Raw genomic sequence first — 20,074 nt, forward strand, 5'->3', positions numbered from 1 at the left:
TCCACCCCTCACCTTGCTGCAGCTCTGATCCCAGCATGGCGAGCTGCCACTGCACGCAGGCTTTTCTGCTTTATAAGGATGTTCCTCCAGTAAGACAAGGTTTGGAAAATGGTCTTTATTGGTATTTATTTATAAATACAAACATAAGGAAGAGTCCATTTAGAGACGGATAATTGACTTAAAAGGACACTGTCAAGTAGTTTGAGCTACCTTACGCTGTTACCCTGTTTGAAAACAAACAAAGCTTTGGGTTCTATACTCTGAGTTATCTCTTAAACTCAAACCTGTTAAAAGAAATCAGTCCGTCAACCACACCCTGGCTCATAAATCAGTTTTGGCTCTCTTGTGCCTCAGCATGAACTGAGTGCTCTGCCAGAGCTGTGCAAACCAACACCCATCACTGGTGGGACCCCTCGGCCATCATCTGCCACCCTGAAAACTGGAGGAAGGAGTTCTGCAGGTGAAGTATAGGAGCATGCTCACCGAGGAGAGAGAATCCACGGATTTGAATAAATAGAATGCATTAAAAGCCATCTATAGGAAAGGAATTGACAGTATCCTTTTAAACACAGCATACGTTGGGTTTCCTCCCACCAGTCAGTGCATCTGCGAGGCGTTAAATGCGCACCGACGGGTCGGGGAATCTGAGTTGGAGGGGAAGGGGAGACGGCTGCTGTACAGCCCTTGGGGTGGCTCTGGCCTCAGGGCAAACCCGCAGCCAAAAGCTGCAACCCCTGGGGCCACACAGGCAGCCCTCCCATATCAACCTGCAGCAGGAAGGTGAAGCCCCGCTCCCAGGGCTGTGGGCAGCTCAGCTGCTTACCAGACCCGCTCCTCTCAGGTGAGATCCATCCCATAAATGTGCCCTCTCCCTTCCATCCCGGGATGCAGGCGGCAGGAACAGAGCCGTGATGGACCCCTCAGCTCATCCCCACCAACCTGCTCTGCTCTGGCCATGCTCTGCCCCATGGCACCCCTGCGTTCTGCCCCAGGAACGGGGAGCTCACTGTGCCCCTGCATCAACCTCACCCAAACCACCACTGCTCCCAGCACAGCCCGACTGCTGCGAGGGGCACAGTGCAGCCTCTCTGCCTCCAGGTGGTTCTTCCAGGGCAGCACTTACCTGTGGGCAATGCAGCAGAACTGCCCAGCGCTGCTGCACAACAGGACAGCGATCGGCGACGAGCTGCGGCTGGCCCTGCTGCTCCTCCTGCTCCACGGGCACAGAGAGTCAGCAGCTCTTGACCAGGACAACCAGCAAAAAGGTTCTGTGTTTATTTTCCTCACGGGAAGGGGGTGAGGGATTGGAGGGAAAGGGCAGCAGAAGCGCTGGAGCAGAGGCTATAGCTTGTCCCCTACAGCAAAGAGTTACGTTCTCATCACTGGGAGAAAACCTGGAATTCCAATCAGTTTTTCCATCAGCTCATTGCAGGCTCAGGCTGCCAGCAGTTAAAAAAAAAAAAAAAAAAAAAAATTTAAATGGGTTTCCCTAAACTTTTTTTGATTTGGTAAATCTCAAAGTTACCAAATGACAATCAGGAAGAAAAAAGAAGAAGGGGAAAAAAAAAAACAACCAAAAACCAAAAAGTGGGGTGTGGGAAGGGCAAAACCAGAGCCTGATGGTACAGATCCCAAGCTACAGCACAACCACCTCCGCAGCCTCTGAGCTGGATGCTACGGGACACAGAAGCAACAGCTGAACCTCCGATGTGAGCATGCTCAGGGGGTCAGCAGGGGGGGCTCACATCTCACACGCTGCTGCTCCTCCATCCCCTCACTCAGAAACGGACACACAGCTTGGGGGCTGTCAGTTTGTTTCTTTGCCTTTTTGTTTTTTCACCTGGACAACGGATGCAGGGATAAAGCACGTCCCTTTCTCTCCCTATTTCCAAGGGTTGCAATTACTTCTCTAACCTCTACAGCAGCAACAGTCGTTTTGGGTTTGCAAACATCTCCCCTCCTCATTGCAATGACTTCGTCTGAGCATGCCCAGCAGGAATGGTTCAGAATGATACCAATCCACCTACAGAAAAGCCAACAGAGCTCCAGCTCCAGACCGCAGAGTTCATCCTGGAACAGGTGGGGTGTGAATATGGATGCGTATGGGTGGCTACAGGGGCTGGCATTGCTGCCCGCTGGCTGCCCCTTGCAAACGACACTGCATCGCCCTCCTCGAAGGTACAGCTGTCCACCATCACTCTAGAGGTGTAATTAAATACTCAGTTTGCAGGGATGGCTGCTTCCAGTGTCATAGGATGATGCAACATCTGCAGAAACGCTGTCGGCTGCCCCCGACCGACGGAGGTGGTGTCACCGGTGCGAAGTAGGCGTGGACTTTAATGTTGGGTAAATGGGTCTGGAAGAGAAACACAGCAGATGAAGGGACAGCAGCAACGGCATCAGCAGCAGGTAACCCTCCTGCACAGCAGAGCTGGGTGGTTTTGGTTCAATCGCTGTGAGCTGTCTGAGTGTCACAGCACAGGGTGCGGCGCACGGTGAGGAGTGTTGTGCTGCACTGCTGGGTGCTGACACACAGCCCTGGTCTCCAAAAGCACAGCCAGGGGTGAGTGCTCGTGGAATGGCACTGCACACTGAGTCCCCTCTGCCTCCTGCTACCACTGAGCAGGCAGAGCAACAGGTGTAGAATGAGAGCAGATGGCCTCAAGTTGCAGGTTGGACTTTAGGAACAATTTCTTCCCCAAAGAGCAGGCAGACACCAGCACAGACTGCCCAGGGGGTGGGCAGGGGGGGGTCACTGTCCCAGGAGATGCTCCAGCACTGTGGGGTTGTGGTTCGTGGCATGGAGGGGGTGGGTTGGACGTGGGGGTCTCAGAGATCTTTTCCAACCTTAACGATTCAGTGATTTCTTTCTTTCCAATCACACATGAGTTAGGGCTCATCCCACATTCTGAACGCAGGACTGCCATGCATTTTGCAGGTGATGGCTCTCAGGATACTTTAAAGAAGGTATCCACCAGAGCACCAGCAGACCACAAAGAATCCCACGCCACAGCCCTCTCTCTTCCCCCCAGAAGCCTCCGAGCCGCCCAGCTCCAGCCTCACACTCCTACCCTGAGTCTCTTGATCCCCGCCCGCGTGATCTGCTGGCAGTCGTACAGCTCTATCCTCTCCAGGCTGTGGCAACTCTTCAGGTGCTCCAGGGAAGCGTCGGTGATCAGGGGGCAGTTGTCCAACTCGATCACCTCCAGGCGGTCGTGGGCGCAGGCGCCGTTCCCCAGGTGGCGAATGCCATCGTCCGTGATCAGCTCGCAGTGGGACAAACTCTGCACCCAAACACAGGCTGTGAGCCCCCGGCAAGAGGCAGCCAACGCTCTGCTGGGGGGCACTGGGGATGAGAGAGAAGCTGGCCAGTGCTCTGTAAGCACACGTGGGTGTTTGGCACAGATCTGGGCTCGCTCTGCGCGCCGGAGCCGCTGCAAAGCTCCAGGTGACGCAGCAGCGCCTGCGAGGGGGAATTTGTGTGGCTGAAGGGGAGTGGAGAGGCGGTGACAGGAGAGACCCAGGAGAGAGGGCAGCAGGCACTTACTGCAAGGAATGGGATAAATACCTCTGCTATCAAAGAAACCAGCTTTGTAAAATCTCTGTGGCCTTGCACATCATAGCCATGGCTCTAAACACCTGCAGAAATAGAACGTCACCTGCTTTGTGCACTTCTGGGGGCTGCGTCCTAAAGGTCCTGGGAAAGGAAGCAGGGCTTGAGCTGGGGATGGCATCAGCCCGCAGCTCTGCAGGGGCACAGCTGAGGGGAGAGCCCACGGGCTGCACCCTGTGCCCTCCACCACGATGGCAACGAGGCAGAGCTCATGGGGTGGGGGGAGGAGGGGGAACAGAGATGGAGACAGACTCAACTCCCAGAAACACAGCCCAGGAGAAGCATTGCTCTCCGGAGCCTGTGAGCTCTGCAGCCCTCAGGCGCCCAGCTGTGTCAGAGGTGAGAAGGGCTCTGTTCCTCCAGACAGACTGACGTCCACCTTAGGGACAGCTCCTATTGAACAGGTGGGGAAAACCCTACCAGGAGCACCCAGCATCCCAGAACTCACTGCCTGGCAGCTGTGGGTGCCTGGAGGCCAACTACTGCCAGCAGCAGCAGCAGAGGGACAACGGGTTCCTAAGGGTCAGGTGTTCAGCTTTGTTCTTCATGACGTGTCCACAAAGTCAAAGAGACAAATTCCCACAGGCAGTGCATGAAATCCCTCCGTTTAGTGGAAGAAAACACTGAGAGTGTCACTCTACTCACCAGAACCTGGAGCCGTGGACAGTGTATGGAGAGCTGGATTAGCGTGCTGTCTGTTATCTGCAAAAAGAACAGGGCCTCTTCACGCTGTGTGCTTTGCATGAGGACCTTTTGCCCATCCCTACCAAGGAACAATGGCAAATAGGTGCCCAGTTTGCACCTCCCAAACCCCTCCTGTGTCTGAAATGTCTGTGTGTGAGTGCAGGAGGTGTTCAGATCCCTTCCACCAGGAGGGGCACAGCAGCACTGAGTCATACGAAATACAAAGAACTCAACTACAAAGGCAGCATTTCCTCATCCAGATTCTGTACGATCTTTTTTTGCCCAGGATTCAAAGGGAAGCTCCATTTAGACACAACCTGCTGCTTTTTCACCACCCTTCTGCACTGCTGCCATTGTGCAGTAAGTGAGGAACCAGCAGTGTGACTGCAGAGCAGCAGCTCCTACCTGGACACACTCCTCCAGGTCCATTTTTTCAAGCTCGTGGCAGTTCTGGGAACAAACAGAGGAGCAAACACAGCGAGTGAGTGCAAAGTTCAGGCAGCAAAACCAAACACCTACAAACACAGACAGCCCTCGGCAGGAGCAGAGGTTTTTCCCCACGGAATAGCAGGAGAGAAAAGAAAGTTTGCTGCTTCTCAATGAACACCATTAGAAGAAATCCAGCAGAAGTCACTCATTTCAATGAGTTTTTGTTAATTCATGGAAAGAGAAGGAGGTTAAACACAGGGTTGTTCAGCCCTGAACAACAAACAGCATTTGGTGATGGTGATGCACCCAACGTTGCCCTCAGTTGGCTGTGAGGTGTGTGGGATGCACAACACCACACTGCACACACACTGCCTCCCACCCACACCACACAAAGCTGTGTTCAGAGACAGGGCCACGCAGGAAGCAAAGCTTCCCCTTCTATGAAGGAGCACTCACCCTGGCCAGAGTCGTGAAGCCCACATCTGTCAGCTGGGAGCACCTGGCGACTTCTAATATTCTGCACAGAAAGAATGGAGAGTGACTGTGGTGGAGATCCGCCTTCAGAGCACCCACCCACAGTACCTGGATATGAGAAACACCTGAACGCACAGAAATACCCCAACATACAGAAATATGGGTGTGGAGGAACAGAACTGAATCACAGCAAAGTCCTCCAGGAGGAACCTGCCCTGATAAAAAGGTTTTAAGCAGAAAGCAAGAGGCTGCGGAGCTGGGAGCCCACTCCTTCAGCACAAAGCCATAAAATGTCAGTCACACCAGGAGGAAACAGTGGTGTTTAAATGTGTTCTCAGCACAGAACTAACCTGACCTCAACTGTTTTCCACTGAAAAAAAAAAACAAAGCAGACACAGACGTGCAAAGGTTTAAAGACAGACTGCTGCAGCGCACCGCCGCGGCACGGAGCTCTCCTCCCACTGCTCTGATTGAGAAAGCAGAGCTTGGTGCAATCAGAACCAGCTCCAGTAGCACCAACAGCAGACTCAGTGCAATCAGGAGCAGCTCCAGCAGCAGCCTCAGCACGGAGCAGCCCCACACAGCCCTCAGCTCTGCAGCCAGGTCTTACCTGAGCCTCGGGCAGTTCTGTCCCAGGGCGTTCAGGATGGCATCTGTAATGTTGCAGCAGCCCGAGGCACACAGCGACTGCAGCTTGTGGCATCCTCTGCATATTGTAATGAGACCATCATCTGTTATTTGCTACAAGAAAAACAACAACACCATCACAAGGAATAACAGAGGAGTGGAGATGCGCTGCGCTGCATGTTTTCCTCTTGGGTTTCCAACCAGGAACGGAACTGATGCCACGCTGTGCTTCTCAAAATGCATTCAGCCCTGCAGCCCAAAATGCATTCAGCCCTGCAGCTCAAAATGCATCCAGCCCTGCAGCCCTGTTGCCCTGCTGTTGCCCTGCTCTGCCTGCAGCAGGCACACAGTTTGCACACAGCCCACCCCAACCATCTCTTGGGTGCAAACAGACGTTTGTTCTGGCACTGCACTGTCACTGCCTGGAATCCTGCACAGGGATCTGCTGCTCTTGGAGCAGTGCAGGGCTGGCTGAGCACCGCCAGCATTCCAACCCCATGGAAAGAATGCTTCCAGCACAGGAGCTCAGCAGCCCTGCAGGCAGGGCAAGGAGAACAATGCTTCCTCCACCAAACCCAGCGCTGCTCCTAGGGCTTATGAGCACTCCCAAAAAGCTGTTTCAAATCAGCTATTTTTAAAAGGTTTGGCAGTGCACAGCTGTGTGCACCACGGCTGTGTGCTGGGAGCACAGTGTGGTACTTACTAAGCATGTCTGGAGGTTTAATGTCACCAATTCAGGACAGTTTGCACCGATGTATTTGAGAGCTTCGTCCTCGAGCTGGGAAGAAAAATCAGAGAGTGAAAATCAGAGAGTGAAGCTGCAATGCTTGAAGCAGTCCTCCAAAGGAAGATTTGGGGACAAAAAAATGCAGGGATGGGGGGGCTGTGTTGGGAGGAGGGCAGTGCACTGCACAGGAGGAGCACAGTGCCACTTCCACTGCTGCAGGAATGGATGCAAAGACCCACAGCCCAGTGCTGACTGAGGGAGAGGCAGACCCAGGCACACACGTGGCAGGAACAAAGTGAGCAGTGGGGTCACAAACCCTGGGAATGTGGGCTGTGCTCTGCCAACGGGGGACACAAGGGACACCACGTCTATATCGCAACAGGGGAGCTCTCAAAAAAATCAAGAGTATTATTTCAGTTTGAGGAGCACAAACACACCCAGGGTTCCTAAGGATGATTAAAAAAAAAAGATAGCTTGCTATTCTTAAATCCATAAGAACAGATGGCAAAGCAATTGATTACGAGGATGTATTGCCATCAATATTACTCGTGGCTCCGTAAATGAGGAGAAACTCAAGCTGTTCCTACGACCTGAGCCCTGCAAACAGGCTGAGATGCCACCAGCTCCAGCCCTCGCTGCTGTCTGTGTGACACACGAGGGTGTCTCCCTGCACACACCACGTGTCAGTGCTGCCCTTATCATGGTCACCCTTCAGGACTCGGCGTCCTTGCGTGGAGAAATGCGCTTTTTGTACCTACAGCAGTTTATCTATAGGCAGCAGATGGAAATGGCAGTGACTCATGATTGAGGAATGCACACCCCAAGAGAAAAATAAATGCAAAACACAGAGCCTGGGCACCAGGAGGAGTTTGGCCCAGCTGCCAGGTCTACCCAGCAGGTAACCCCAGCCCCAACCCGAGCTGCCAGCAGCTCTGGGGCAGCTTTCAGCCTGCTGTGGTCACTGCTGCTCTCCTTTCCCAAGGCTGAGACTGAGATGTGACAAGGTGCAAACCAAGAGGCAGCTGTAGGAGCTGGCAGGGCACTCACACATCCCGAGGGAGCAGCAGAAGTCCCTGCCACCCACAGCCAGGGACCAGCCAGCCGTTGTCCCTCGGTCCCATTGCCCCATACCTGTGTGCAGCCCTTCAGGGACAGCGCTTTGAGGCCCCCGCAGCCCCTCACCAGTGCCTGGACACCATCCTTGGTCACTTGGTCACACCAGGAGATGTTGAGCTGCTCCAGCAGCAGGCAGCCCTCGCTGGAGAGGTGAGAGGAGAAGGCTGGAAGCTTTTGGCTTTGTGTTAGAAGAAAATCCTTCAAGCCAGAATCCAGGAAAACCCCATTTCTGAGCACCACCTGCACCCCGCAGCAATGGGGCCCCTCCACCAATGCTCAGAGCCCACAGGGGCAGCAGCAGGAGCTCAGAGCAACAGGGCCAGCCCTGAATGCTGTACCTCATTCTGACACCTCCTGGCTCCTGCACAAGGACAGCACAGCCGTGTGCATTCTGCACCTCAACACACCCTCAGCCAAAACCCAACGCTGGGCTGATTTCCACCAGCAGCTCCCATCCAGGTGGACTGCTGCAGCACAAACCTGCCCACGTGAAATTAGGGATGCAAATGAAGACTCCCAAGGGGGGGCTCCAAGTATTTTTCATGGAGCTACAAAGATAATTTAACTGTTAAGTTATTCTTTCAAATCTGCCTTTTCCTTTTGGTGTCCAGACTAATCTTCAGCTTATGTCCCCTGTAATGCTGTTTTCTTGTGTTTGATTGCTGGCATATCAGTTCAGACTTTTTTGGTAACACCTCAGCCCCTGTTGTTCCCTTTGGGAGTTTTGTGCCTCCCAACACCTCCCACCAAAGTCTGCCTTTCCCTTCCTTTCCCAGGCCACTCAGCCACGCCATGCAGCAGATTGGGCAGCGCTGTGTCTCCTAAGCAGTTCAGAAAGACAAACAGTCACACGTTCACCTCCCAGCTATGTAAACACTCAGCAGCACCCTGACAGAGCAGGAGATGGCTGGAAGCACAGGAGGAGCATTTAAGAAAGGCAGGGTGACTTTTTGGGTTCAAGTCCTGAACGCAACGTAACACTTCTGCTAACAACCACCAGGACAGACAGAGTCAGCTGGAATCCCCAAAACCCTGCAGGGATCTGAACTCTGCACAGCCACAGCTCAGCTCCCATCTCCTCTGCAGGACCACGCAGTGCCACCATCAGCCCCCTCTGCCCTCCCACCCCAGCACCTTTGGGTCAGGTTGGCCGTGCCCTCCTACCTGAGAGCCTTCAGGGACAGGTTGGTGATGGAGGTGCAGGATGCCAGGTCGAGGTGCCGGAGCTTGGAGCAGAACTTACTGAGGCTGGTGCACGTGCTGGAGGAGAACAGCAGTGTGATGGGTTTACCCCGAGCCCTGCACACTCCTCGTGATGCACAGTACAGAAAAGGATAAGGGGGAAATGGAGAGGAGCTGGCACTCACGCATCTGTGATTTTGGTGCAGCCGTTCAGGTTCAGCACTTCGATGTTCCTGCAGTTCTGTGCAAACGTCCTTTAGGAAAGGCAAAACAAAGCTCTTGTCAGCCAATGGGTTTCCCAGTGTTCTGCTGCGTTTAGTGAGTGCAGCAGCTACGACTCGACCAGATGGGCTCAAATAAAAGAAATAAACACAGAATGAAATGGATAATTTGTGTTGGCCCATAACTCGCCCTGGGATCTCCCACTCTTCGTCATTCAGCCCTGAGGACAACGTGTGAAGGTGAGGTGATCAATGAGGAATGCAGACATCACTGTTCTGAGTGCTTTATGTCAGACAAAGCACTGCAGATCCCCTGCTCTGCTGCCCCGAAAACCCACCCCCAGGGCTGCAGGGCCCCTCTGTGCCATGACTCTACCTCAGTGCGTTGTCCCCAACTCCCTGGCAGCCACGCAGGCTCAGCTTCCTCAGGAACCCCCCACACCTCTTCGAGATGTTCTCCACCACTCGGCCCTGGTGAGGACAGAAGGAGTCACGTTAGCATCCCAAAGAGCCCACAGCACCAATGGAGAGTTGTGTACATTAAGCAGTTTGTCATTCTAGCTAAAATGGCACATGGAGAACAAAGCTCCCTTAGGACAGCCTGCAGCAGGGAGAGGGGAACCACTCAGCTTCTGAAGATGGACAGAGCACAGCCCACAGGGCAGTGATGGAGCTCGGGAGGCTCCCAGGGCTGCAGGTGGGCTGAGCAGGGAAAGCCTGAGAGAACATGGGTACAGCGTGCAGCAATCCCAGCTGCTGTCCCCTGCTTTATCCTACAGCTGGTCCCCACAGAACAGGAACCCTTCTCCATTCCCCAAGCACTGGGAGGCACTGAGGAGCCTTGCAGCACTGAAAATGTTTTCCTAGAATCTTTTTTCAATCAGGGAATCAATCAAGAATCCAACACCAGGCCAGGCGCACAGCTGGAAGTGGGACAGCAGCTCCAGTGCAGCTGTGTGTCAGAACATCTGGTGCCCACCTCTATGGGATGTGCAACAGCTGGGGGCACAACTGGGGAACATCTGGGGCTCTGGGAACAGCTGGGGCACAGCTGGGGCGGCGTGGGACTGAGTGCCCTATGGCTCCAGGAAGGGCTGAAACAGGACAAGCATCTCTGCAGCTCCTCTAGCAAGCCTATGAGTTCCTGCTCTTCAACAGGAGGATCAGAGTAAGTCTGACTACAGATGGAGTTTGTGTCAGAGGACAGAGTGACACAGCTTCAGAGCAAACATAATTTAGGCCACCATTAAGCCCAGCAGGTGCCTTGAGGTTCCGTGCCATGCGTGGCAGTGTTTTGTCTTAAAAGGGGAATTTGGTGCTCATGGAGGAACACATCTGACATAGGGTGCTGGTGGAGATGTTCACAGCACCCAGAAGGTGAGCACCCTCCCCCTGCCCCACGGAGAGGGCAGCTCTGGCTGTGGGATGCAGTGCTTCCATGGGGCAGAAGGCACAGGGCACCTGGGAGATTAGGATCTGTTATCAGGAACAGCAATCACAACGTGTGCTGCACAGTGTGTGCTTCCTGCAGCACTGAGGGGCTGAGCCCAGCCCTGCAGGGACAGCACAGGCTGCTTTAACTCCTTCCTCCACAAACACCATCTGCACCTCCCCACTCACCCACGCTGCTGTTACCATCCACCTGATACCAGCCTCTGCACAGAGTCAGAATGAGACACTCCTTACCTCCCTTCTCTAAAAGGTTTTCAAGGGAATATAAATGTTCCAGGAAGAAAAGAGGGATTTTGGTGCTGCACTGGGGTCTTTTATCCCTATAAATGCAACTTCTCTGTTTAAAACAGCGTGACAACAGCACCCCATCCACATCCAACAGATCAGAACAACAGCAGGGGAGAACTAACACTGCACCTATGGGGAAGGGCTCTGACCCCAGGCAGCCTCCCAGCACTGCAGGTTTGGGTACTGGAGACAGGGAAGATGTGCAAGTCGTGCTCCAGAAGCAGCACAGCTCTCCCAGCAGCACAGCTGCTCCACCTCTGCCTTCACAACGTCCCTCCTATTGCCATCCTTTATGCTGTGATACAGATATGGAATTCCATCCATTTTCAAAAGCTGAATGGGTTGTGAGCCCATAACGACTCCCCGGGGCCACGAACTGAAATTAATGATTTCTGTCTCCGGGGAAGGCAGGAAGGGCTGTGCTGGGAGCATTAATCTGTGCTAGGCTGTAATTACATTTCAACAAGAAAAATGGGTTTGTATGTCACTTAATTATACCTCAATATCCCTCTGGAAATCAAACAGGTCAATTCGCTGCCAGTTACTGCCATCCAGGGCCAGAACATTCCATGCCTTTATTGGAGGAAAAAATGTAAATGTCTGGTTAATACGAAAAATACCAACAACCCAACAGGGGGGACCCAGTTACAGCTTGTTCCTTTTAGAAACAACCGTTCTGCCTCAGATGACAACACAACAATTAGAGCCAACAGGAACAGCTCGGTCAGTGCTCATTGTGAGCACAGTGTGTGTGGGACCTCACAGCCCATGGAACCACCAACAGGTTTGGGTTGGATGGGACCTCAGAACTCATGGAACCACCAACAGGTTGGGTTGGATGGGACCTCAGAGAACCATCAACAGGTTTGGGTCGGATGGGACCTCAGAGCTCATGGAACCACCAGCTGGGTTGGGTTGAAGCCCCCCATCCTGCCATGGGCTGGCTGCCTCCACCAGGTCAGGTGCCCAGAGCCCACCCATGACCTCAGGCACCCCCAGGGATGGGGCACCCACAGCTCCAGGGCTGTCCCACCCCCATCTTGCCCATGCAAGAACCAGCAATCAGTTATTTTACCCTTAGTAAACCAAGAAGGTTTTCAGCACAGTGCCATATTCAAAGTTGTAATTACATCAGCAAAGTCAACAGCTGGATCTCATCACAGCCATCAGTCCGTCGTTAAGAAAGAGTGCACCAATGTTTGTGCATAGGTGTATCTTTGTAGCACACCCATTGTGAGCACTGGGCTGCACCTTCAGCACAACAGCAGCTCTTGTGCAAGCCAGGCAGGCTTACACCAGCAGAGAGAACTGTGAGAGCCCATTGACTCCCTGCAGTATAAACCTGTTACGGGTGTTTGTTTTAAGGTCTGGTTATTGCCAAAAGGACGCCCAGCAGCTCCAGAGGTAAAGGGCACTTATCAGTGGGTGCAAATCTCAAGGCATTTCACTGCGTGACGGAGGGAACACGGAGTGCTGCAGCTCTGCACCGACTTTACAAGGCAGCAGTTGGAGCAGTCAGTGTGCAAAGCTCCCCAGCACAAAGCCCTGTGTGGGTGCTGGGGTGGCCCTGCAGCAGGAGGAGGTTCTTACCCGGGAGACCTGAGCACAGCGACACAGGGTGACCACGTCCAGGAAAGAGAAAATTCTGCAATGGAAATGGAAAAGAGATCTTTGTGGTTACCTGCATTTACAAGGCAGAACATGTGGGAGACAGAGGGGGAAAAAAAAAAAAAGGGGGTTGGAGCGAGCAGTAATTTCCTGATAACACAGCATCCAAGGGGAACTCTGAGAGCAATGCCCCACTGCCCCAAAAACTTAACTCCTCACCCAGCCCTCCCTTGGATTAAATGCTATTTGTGTGTGCCCACTGAGGGTGCATTCAGCACAATGTCAGTGCACAACAATACAAGGAAAGCTAAGGGAAATGGGAGAAGCGAGGGAAAATTCCTGCTTTTACCCCAGATTCCCACCAGAGGAACACAAAAACCCACCCCAGGTCCACGGGAACAGCAGCAAAGCCAATAACAGGGCTCAATTTCTGCACTTTCATAAAAATCACTTTCTCCATGGAAATCCCAGGCTATTAATAACCTCCTCATCCTCCTGTCAGTGCTTTGGGTCCTGGCCCAACTCCTTCCTGCTTCCTGCTCCTCCCTTCCCAGCCTACGCCCAGCACAGGGGATGCCAACACAGCACTGCACAGCTTCCCAGTGCAACACCTGGGAGCTCCAGCAGGGCCCAGGGCTCCTCCTTTTGGGGATGCAAACCTTTCTGCCTGCTCCTCGTTTCAGGGATTCACAGCCCCTCCATCCTCCCTGCCCTTCCCCTCCGAGCCGTGTGCTCACAGACAGAGCTTGGGGACTCCTGCCTCCGAAAGCACTCAGGGAGCATTCCTCTGTGTTTTCTGCACTGCTCTGACGTTGGCTCAGGAGTGGAGCAGTGACTCAGCAAGCCCAGCCTCACACATTGCTCCCAGCAGCGGCCGTGGCTCCGCTCTGCACTTTGGTCAGTTCAGCCTCAGCCATTGGCACAGCCCCAGGAGAGCAGCAGCACAGCTCCATCCCGCAGCACAGCGCTGAGCTGAGCTCCTGGGAGCACTGCAGGGACACAGCTGGGGCGTGCTGCAAAACCCCCAAAACCCCACCAAGGAGCTGCACGTGGGGCTCAGCAACCACTGAGCTGCAGCCCTCCTTCATCACAGCTACGGCGTGTGATAAGAGCTGGGTTTCTTCCCAGCAACCTGCATGGGGTACAACAAGCAAAGGGAACCTTTGTGTTCACTTGAACTCAGCTCAAGGAAAGCCAACCTGGCGAGTGGCACTGGGGGTGGAAGGGAGCCTGCATGGCACTCTGCTGAGCAGCTCTGGGTGTTGTCATAAGGGTGGGACAGCAGAATTCCTCCTGGATCATCCCAAGGCAACTCCACCATCGGATGGGGATCGGAGGGGAGGGCTGAGTGCTCCCAGCTGGGACTCAGCTCTGGTGCTGTATCAGGTGAACTATATAATGGTGAAGCAGCTCAGCATGGTGAGGATGGCTCCAGCAGCACAACCAGAATGTGATGCAGTCAGAACACTTTTCAGCCCCTTCATCCATCAGGGACTGCCTGGGACTCCTCACTTTCCCACCGCAGCCAGCTGAGGGTCAGCACCTCCCTGGCAGCAGGGAGAGACCCCAGCCAGGAGCAGGAGCTCCTAACCCAACCATAACCCAGGCAGGACCTGAGGGGTACAGAGAGGGGCTGGCAAGGTTCTGGAACCCCCCACACTCCTCCCACACCCAGCCCAGCTCCCAGGCAAGGAGCCACTGCTGGAGCCACACATTTCTGGAGCTCAGGGTGGGACAAAGGCCACTGTTCCCCTCTTTCACATCCACCCCCTCTTTATTTTGCTCAAGCACAGCTTTCTTCCTTTGCAACCACATACATGAGGCATCGATGCCATCTGCAGAATGAACAAATTGGGGAACAAGGCACCACGCTGTAGTGCTGCTCAGACACACACGTCTTTGTCTCACAGACAGTGACACATTTACAGGAGATTCCTGCAGATAAACGCATCCAAGTTTCTCTTTCAAAGGCCGCACTGTCAATCCACGCTGATTAATTTGCACAGTATGCTAACAGTGGATTCCAGCTCTCCAAACCATTACGTATGAACCTTAACGTTTATAAACTCCATCTCCTCCTATTGCCCAGGTGCCACATGTGGCACAGCAGTGCCACAGGGCCACCAAAGCCACCCCTACACTCCCACCTCCTCACCCCATTGACTCCCTGTGCTCCCCATGATGCTGCTCCTCTGTCCCCATCCCAACCACATCTGCTCCCCATCCCTGCCTGCTGGGTCAGAGTGCCACACTGCTCCCTCCATCCACTTTCATTAAGGAACCCGTTCAGCCCTACACCTCTCCCACCCACAAAAGAGGCACCCAGCAAACCAACACTCAGCACAAAGTGCTGGAGCACACCGTGCTCTCTTTGCTTGCAGCTCTGCCAGGACCTGAGCTTGGCTGGTGCATCACACTGACAGCACTGAGCACTGACCCAGGGAGGGTCTTACCGCAGCAGCAGCTCTTTGGGAAGCTTCTTGTTGATCACAGCTTCATCATTGTTTGAGAACATCTGTAAGAAGAACAACAACAGCAGGTTGGCCATACATTTTCCTCGTGGAAACAAAACCTGCTGCACTGCAGGGAGGGAGCTGCTGGGACAGCCCAACCAATGTGCTCAAGGGAAACTTTGTGCATGAGTTATCAGACTCTCAGGAGGGACCATGACTGGATGGAACACTGCACCCAACGCAGACCCTCTGTGGGTCGATGGGGGAAGGGTGAATGGGGAGATGCTCAGCACCCCCCTGTCCCAACCCTGCACAACTGCTTCCAGCCACGGGAAATTGAGTAATCAAAAAGTGGGCTGCGATCATTAGAGGGTAAATAACACATTCTGGAATTTGTTTTTAAGCAAGGAAAGGTGGAGGGCCAACAATTGCCATTATAAATTAGGGATTACAAGAACAGCTGCATGCTTTGCCTCTTACATCCCCACCCAGCCCGCACGGAGATGTGTCACAAATCCACCTCCCCAGCTCAGAAAGAATCTTTTGCTGCTCTGAAATGGAAGAATCAGAAACATCAACGTGGATTCAGCCTTGGCTGTGCTGCACCCATGTGCTTTGGGTATTTGGGCTCAGCTCTGCTCCCAGCAGAGATGCACAGAGCCACGGTGGGAGCAGGGAACGTCCCCACAGGGTGCAGAGCAGCAGCTGCCTGTGCACACAGGGGTTTCCTGCAGCCTTACAGTGAGGGCTGTGCATGGATGCCACGGAGCCCCGCTGCTGCTGTGTGCACCTCTGTGGCACCACTGACCCTGGTGTGACTAAGCAGGGAGAGGAGAATCAGCTCCTGACCGGCCAGGCTGATTATGGGCTTAATATCCCTAAAAATAGCTCTGTGTGTGATGTGCCCAACGTACACCATCACACTGCTGCTTCATCTGCCTCGGAGCAGCTCTGCGTGGAGGGATGGGGTGAGGAGCTCCCTTCCTGCAGCCCAACCACGGGCTGCATCCGTAACAAAGTCAGAAGGAGCAGTGGGATTGTAGGGCACACTGAGATGCAGCAGCCCATAAGGGCACAGCTCTCCCCCTGCAGAGGGCACACAGTGCCTCACACAAACCACACAGGGAACCCAATGGGAACCACAAGGACCGCCCCGTGCTGCCACCAAACGCAGTCCTGAGCACCCATTATTTTGTGTTTTTTATTTAACCCAGTATTTTTGTGCTGCTTTTTCTTTTTTAGCTCCATCAAAAGCCCCCAACGTTTGGGCCCATAGGGTTTTTCATCACCCATCAGATCTGATTCAAAGCGGTGCCGCCTCTTTCCACGGCCTCCAGGTGCTGTGCTGGGCTCACATCCGGCTCTGACTGCCAATGATGATGATGATGATGATGGTGATGCTATGGGCGCAGATCCTCACGGACACATCCTCACCCCACCTGCAATGGGTGTGGGATGGCCCAGGTGGGACCGGCTCTGCTGCGCGTCGCATCAGCTTTCCCAATGCAGTGACTCAAGCGCAATCCCAGGCAAGGCGATCCAGCAGTGAAAACAGTAATTAGGCAGCAGAGCCTGGGCCCCAATTAAGACTGGTATCTAAACCAGCACAAGGCATGGCGACACGCAGGCCAGCCCTGTGCCTGTTGGGCAGGCTGGGAGGCACAGCACGGCCAAACCCAACAGTGGCACGGGGCTGGGAGGTCAGGCTGAGCATCCTAAGAGCAGCCAGCAGCAGCACAGGGGGGAATCACTGTGCCCAGAGATGTTCCAGCACTTGGGTAAGTGGGCACAGTGGGACGGACCAGGGTTGGCCATGGGGGTCTGAGGGCTTTTTTCCCCTGACCTTAATGACCCTGTGGTTCTCCCCCTCTTCTCTTGCCCAATGATCCCAGCTGGGAACAAACAGCCCACACTTGCGACACAGGCAGCTCCTGCAGGTGACACTGCGAGGTCGAACAGCTGCTCATTTAATCCATGGCTCGTAAAGCTCTCCCTAATTACGGTGGGGCACAAAGCACCGGGAGGCCGAAACCCGCCCCAACCCCACCGAACAAAAGGATGCAAATGAAAAGCAGCCCAGGTTGGTTTCCGTGCTGATAAAGAGAAGGCAGCTCGTTTCCCAACACTGCTCCCCAAACACCACCTGCCCCATAGCACAGAGGGGAGCACCGGGTAGCTGAGCTGCACCCGACCCTCCTGCAGCCCAAAACCCCCCCCCCAAACCCCCCCCCGGCTGTTTGCAGCTCAGCTGCTCAATGAGTGCCACAGGTGGAGCCACCAGGTTACATTCACCACTCCTTATCTCCACTGCCCAACCACTCATCTGCAGATGGATCCTGTAGGAACTTTGGTTACTTCTCTGCTGCTTTCAGGAGTGTGGGCTTACAGCAAAGCACAGCACGAGGCAACACAATGGGGATGACAAATAGGAGAGCAGGGAAACGCTCAGCTTCCAGACCCCCACCCCAACTTTGGGCACTGACTGCCCTCCCCACTGCCCCCCTCCACCTCCCTGCTGTAGGAAAGCTGCTCTGACCCACGAGCCCCACACTGCCTTCACCTCAGCAGGGCTTTCTCTTCTCTTTTGCCACTTGTCAGACACGATGGGTTCTGCTCCATTCCTTCTCTCCCAGCAAGCAGAGGCTGTGGGATGCCCAGTTACACACCCTGCTCCTGCTGTGCTCTGCTCACACAGCCCCAGCACTGCCACAAAGCCCAGACTGGAGCACAGCAAACAAAGAGCCCCAAAACGGAAACACGGGAAGCACGTGGAGATGGGAGCCCTGCACTCCAGATGGGATTAGGGAAACTGACATAACCCTGAATGCAGACAGCACTCGTTACTAAGAGGCAATTCGATTCCAGAGCATTTTGAGCTCCCCATCCTGCTCACAGCTTACCTCGTCCCAGGGCAGCCCTGAAGTCAAGCGAGCCCCAGGAGCTGCGCCAGCCTGGTCAGAGTCCTCCCAAAGTCAGCATCCTAAATCCCAGCTGAGGATGCATCCGTCCCAAGGATGGAATCTGCACGGCTCCCACTCCCTCCCACAGCTTTTCTTTTTCCACAGCACAAACTGCCCCATAAATGCTCCGCAGCCCAATTCGGCTGCAGTTAATTGGAGGTTTCGAAGGCTCCTGCAGGAAGCCGGGACGGCTGCTGCTGGTTTTTTTTTTTTGTGTGTGTGTGTTTTGTTTTGCTTTTGTTTGAGGATGTAGTGGAGACTTACACGTATTGCTCACAGCCTGGAAATAAAACAGCTGTAATTACTCCGGGCTGACGACGTGGCTCAGCGCATCGCAGGGCAGCGCTGCTCACACTCCCAGCCCCAGGCCTGGTACCCAGCACTGCTCCTGGGTCTGTGCCGTGGCACAAACAGCTGCTCTGCTCTGAAAACAGTGCTGGGAGAGAGGGGGGATCTGAGTGCCTGAGTTGTGTGCACCCCATGCAGGTGTGTGAGGTCAGAACAGGTGCAGGAAGCGATGGGAAGCAGGGGCTGGAGGAGCTCAAAGCTGCTCCCCTTCTGTCCTCCCCCCGTCTCCCCTCTCACCCGCTGTGCTCTGGGAAGCACAGGAAACCCCACATGAAATCCAGATCACGATCTGCTCCAGATTCAACCAACGCCACTGAAAATTCAGAGTCAGTCTGGGCGAAGCTCACCCCTTTTGTTTGCTTTGTTGGATTATTTTCTCTTTGTTGTCCATGCGTTCAGGACGGGCTGTGCTGTGCTGGGCACTCACAGCTCCTGCTCTCCTTTAATACCAACCCCCCGCTCGTGCTGCACACACAGAATCCACACACACCTCGCAGCAAAAGGCGCTCAGCCCATCACCCACCACCCCCCTCTGTGACTCCAATAAGAACCCATGAGGACCCCCAGCCCCCCCAGCAGCGCCTCGCTCAGCAGATTTCTGCTCCATTGTCCCTCATTGTCCCCACATCACATGAAACAGCGGCTCTTTGTCAACAAACAGCTCTGGAAGCAGCACGGCGTTGCCTGGAAGGTGCCACCAACTCCAGCTGTGCACCCTTCTGACCAAAGGGGGGGGGGGGCGGAACGTTTCAGCCCTTCAGCCCCAAACAACCGCAGCACAAAGGATTTGTTTAAAGGTGAGGAGCGCTCAGCTCCCCCCAGGGCAGATTTGGACACGTGGGGTGGGGGGGGGGGTCAGGGCTGTCAGCGCACACAAACCTCACTGCTCTCAACACAGCCGATAGGGAAGGCCTCGGGCACTGTTTGGGTGACGGCTGTCAGCACAGACCCCCCCCCCCCCCCACCGTCCCCATCGGAGCATCTCGCTCAGCGAGCCGTGCGGGGGGGGGGGGAGCGCTGGGAAAACAACGCTTCTTATTTTCTGAGCGTGTTGTGACCAAAGGAAAAGGACAACGCAGCTCCGGCCCTCAACCACCCCCAACCAAAATTAAAACCGGAATAACAAAAGAAATCAAATAAAACCCACTGCCCTCCCCCCCCCCTCCCGCAGCGATGGGATCCATCCCCGCAGCGCAGCCCCCCCCCCAACCCCCCCACCCGCAGCCGTCACACCGCACCGGTGAAGGCCGCGCCGCCCCGCGCCGCCCTGCAGCCCGACGGAACCCCCGGGGCTGCGGGGGGAACGGAACCCCCCGCCCCCCCCCACGCAGCCCCGCTCCCCCCGCGCCGCTCCCCCCCCCCAGCCCGCAGCCCCCCGTGCCGCGGCCTCACCTCGAAGCGGCTCTTGGTGACGCCGTTCATTTCCCTACGCATGGCGAGGGGGGGAAAAGGGGGGGGGCAGGGGGAGGAGGACTGGAATTGGGGGGGGGGCCCGGTGGGAGCCGAGCTCCTACGGCCTCAACTTCAACCCCAAACAAAAACACGGGGCACCTGCCAACAACGCGCGCGCTCATTGGTCGGCGCCGGGGCACGGCTGGTGCTGCGGCGGGGGGAGGGGTGCGAACGGAGGAGAGTGCGCGGTTCTCATCGCCCCCCCCCCCCTCCACCAACCCCTCCCTTCCTCCACCCCCCCCCCCCCCCCCCCCCCGGTGCCCACCTACCCCGCAAAGCGCCGCCGCGCCCATCGCGCCCAGGTGCTGCCGGGGGGCTTTGGGGGTCCCCACCCCTTCCCGGTACCGGGAACCGCGGGGTGCTCCCCTCCCCCCCCCCCAATACACACACAGACACCCCCGGGGGAGCGCTGCAGCCTCTACGCGCCCCGCCGCACCGGG

At 55.1% G+C, this 20,074-nt stretch overlaps 1 protein-coding gene across 3 annotated transcripts; it reads right to left on the minus strand.

Moving 5' to 3' along the window:
* Positions 1-100: 100 nt before the first annotated feature.
* FBXL20 (F-box and leucine rich repeat protein 20) lies at positions 101-20,037 on the minus strand. 3 transcript variants are annotated; one of them, XM_090124838.1, is made up of 15 exons: positions 19,904-20,037; positions 14,875-14,936; positions 12,404-12,458; positions 11,312-11,386; positions 9,450-9,544; positions 9,038-9,106; positions 8,835-8,930; positions 7,686-7,812; positions 6,531-6,605; positions 5,811-5,941; positions 5,183-5,243; positions 4,703-4,747; positions 4,259-4,315; positions 3,072-3,284; positions 101-2,356 (listed from the first exon to the last, which is right to left on the minus strand). In XM_090124838.1, exons 1-15 carry the CDS (start codon positions 19,925-19,927, stop codon positions 2,249-2,251), a joined length of 1,293 nt encoding a protein of 430 aa, XP_089980964.1. In that variant the 5' UTR covers positions 19,928-20,037; the 3' UTR covers positions 101-2,248. The 3 variants fall into 3 exon arrangements, with proteins under 3 accessions (XP_089980964.1, XP_089980963.1, XP_089980965.1); XM_090124837.1 differs by lacking the exon at positions 19,904-20,037 and adding an exon at positions 19,575-19,668; XM_090124839.1 differs by lacking the exons at positions 101-2,356; positions 19,904-20,037 and adding exons at positions 3,569-3,639; positions 19,575-19,671 and having other exon boundaries at positions 3,149-3,284.
* Positions 20,038-20,074: the final 37 nt, after the last annotated feature.

This window comes from Phasianus colchicus, chromosome 26 (assembly GCF_987193195.1).
Source record: "Phasianus colchicus chromosome 26, bPhaCol1.hap1.1, whole genome shotgun sequence".
Classification (NCBI taxonomy): Eukaryota; Metazoa; Chordata; class Aves; order Galliformes; family Phasianidae; genus Phasianus; species Phasianus colchicus.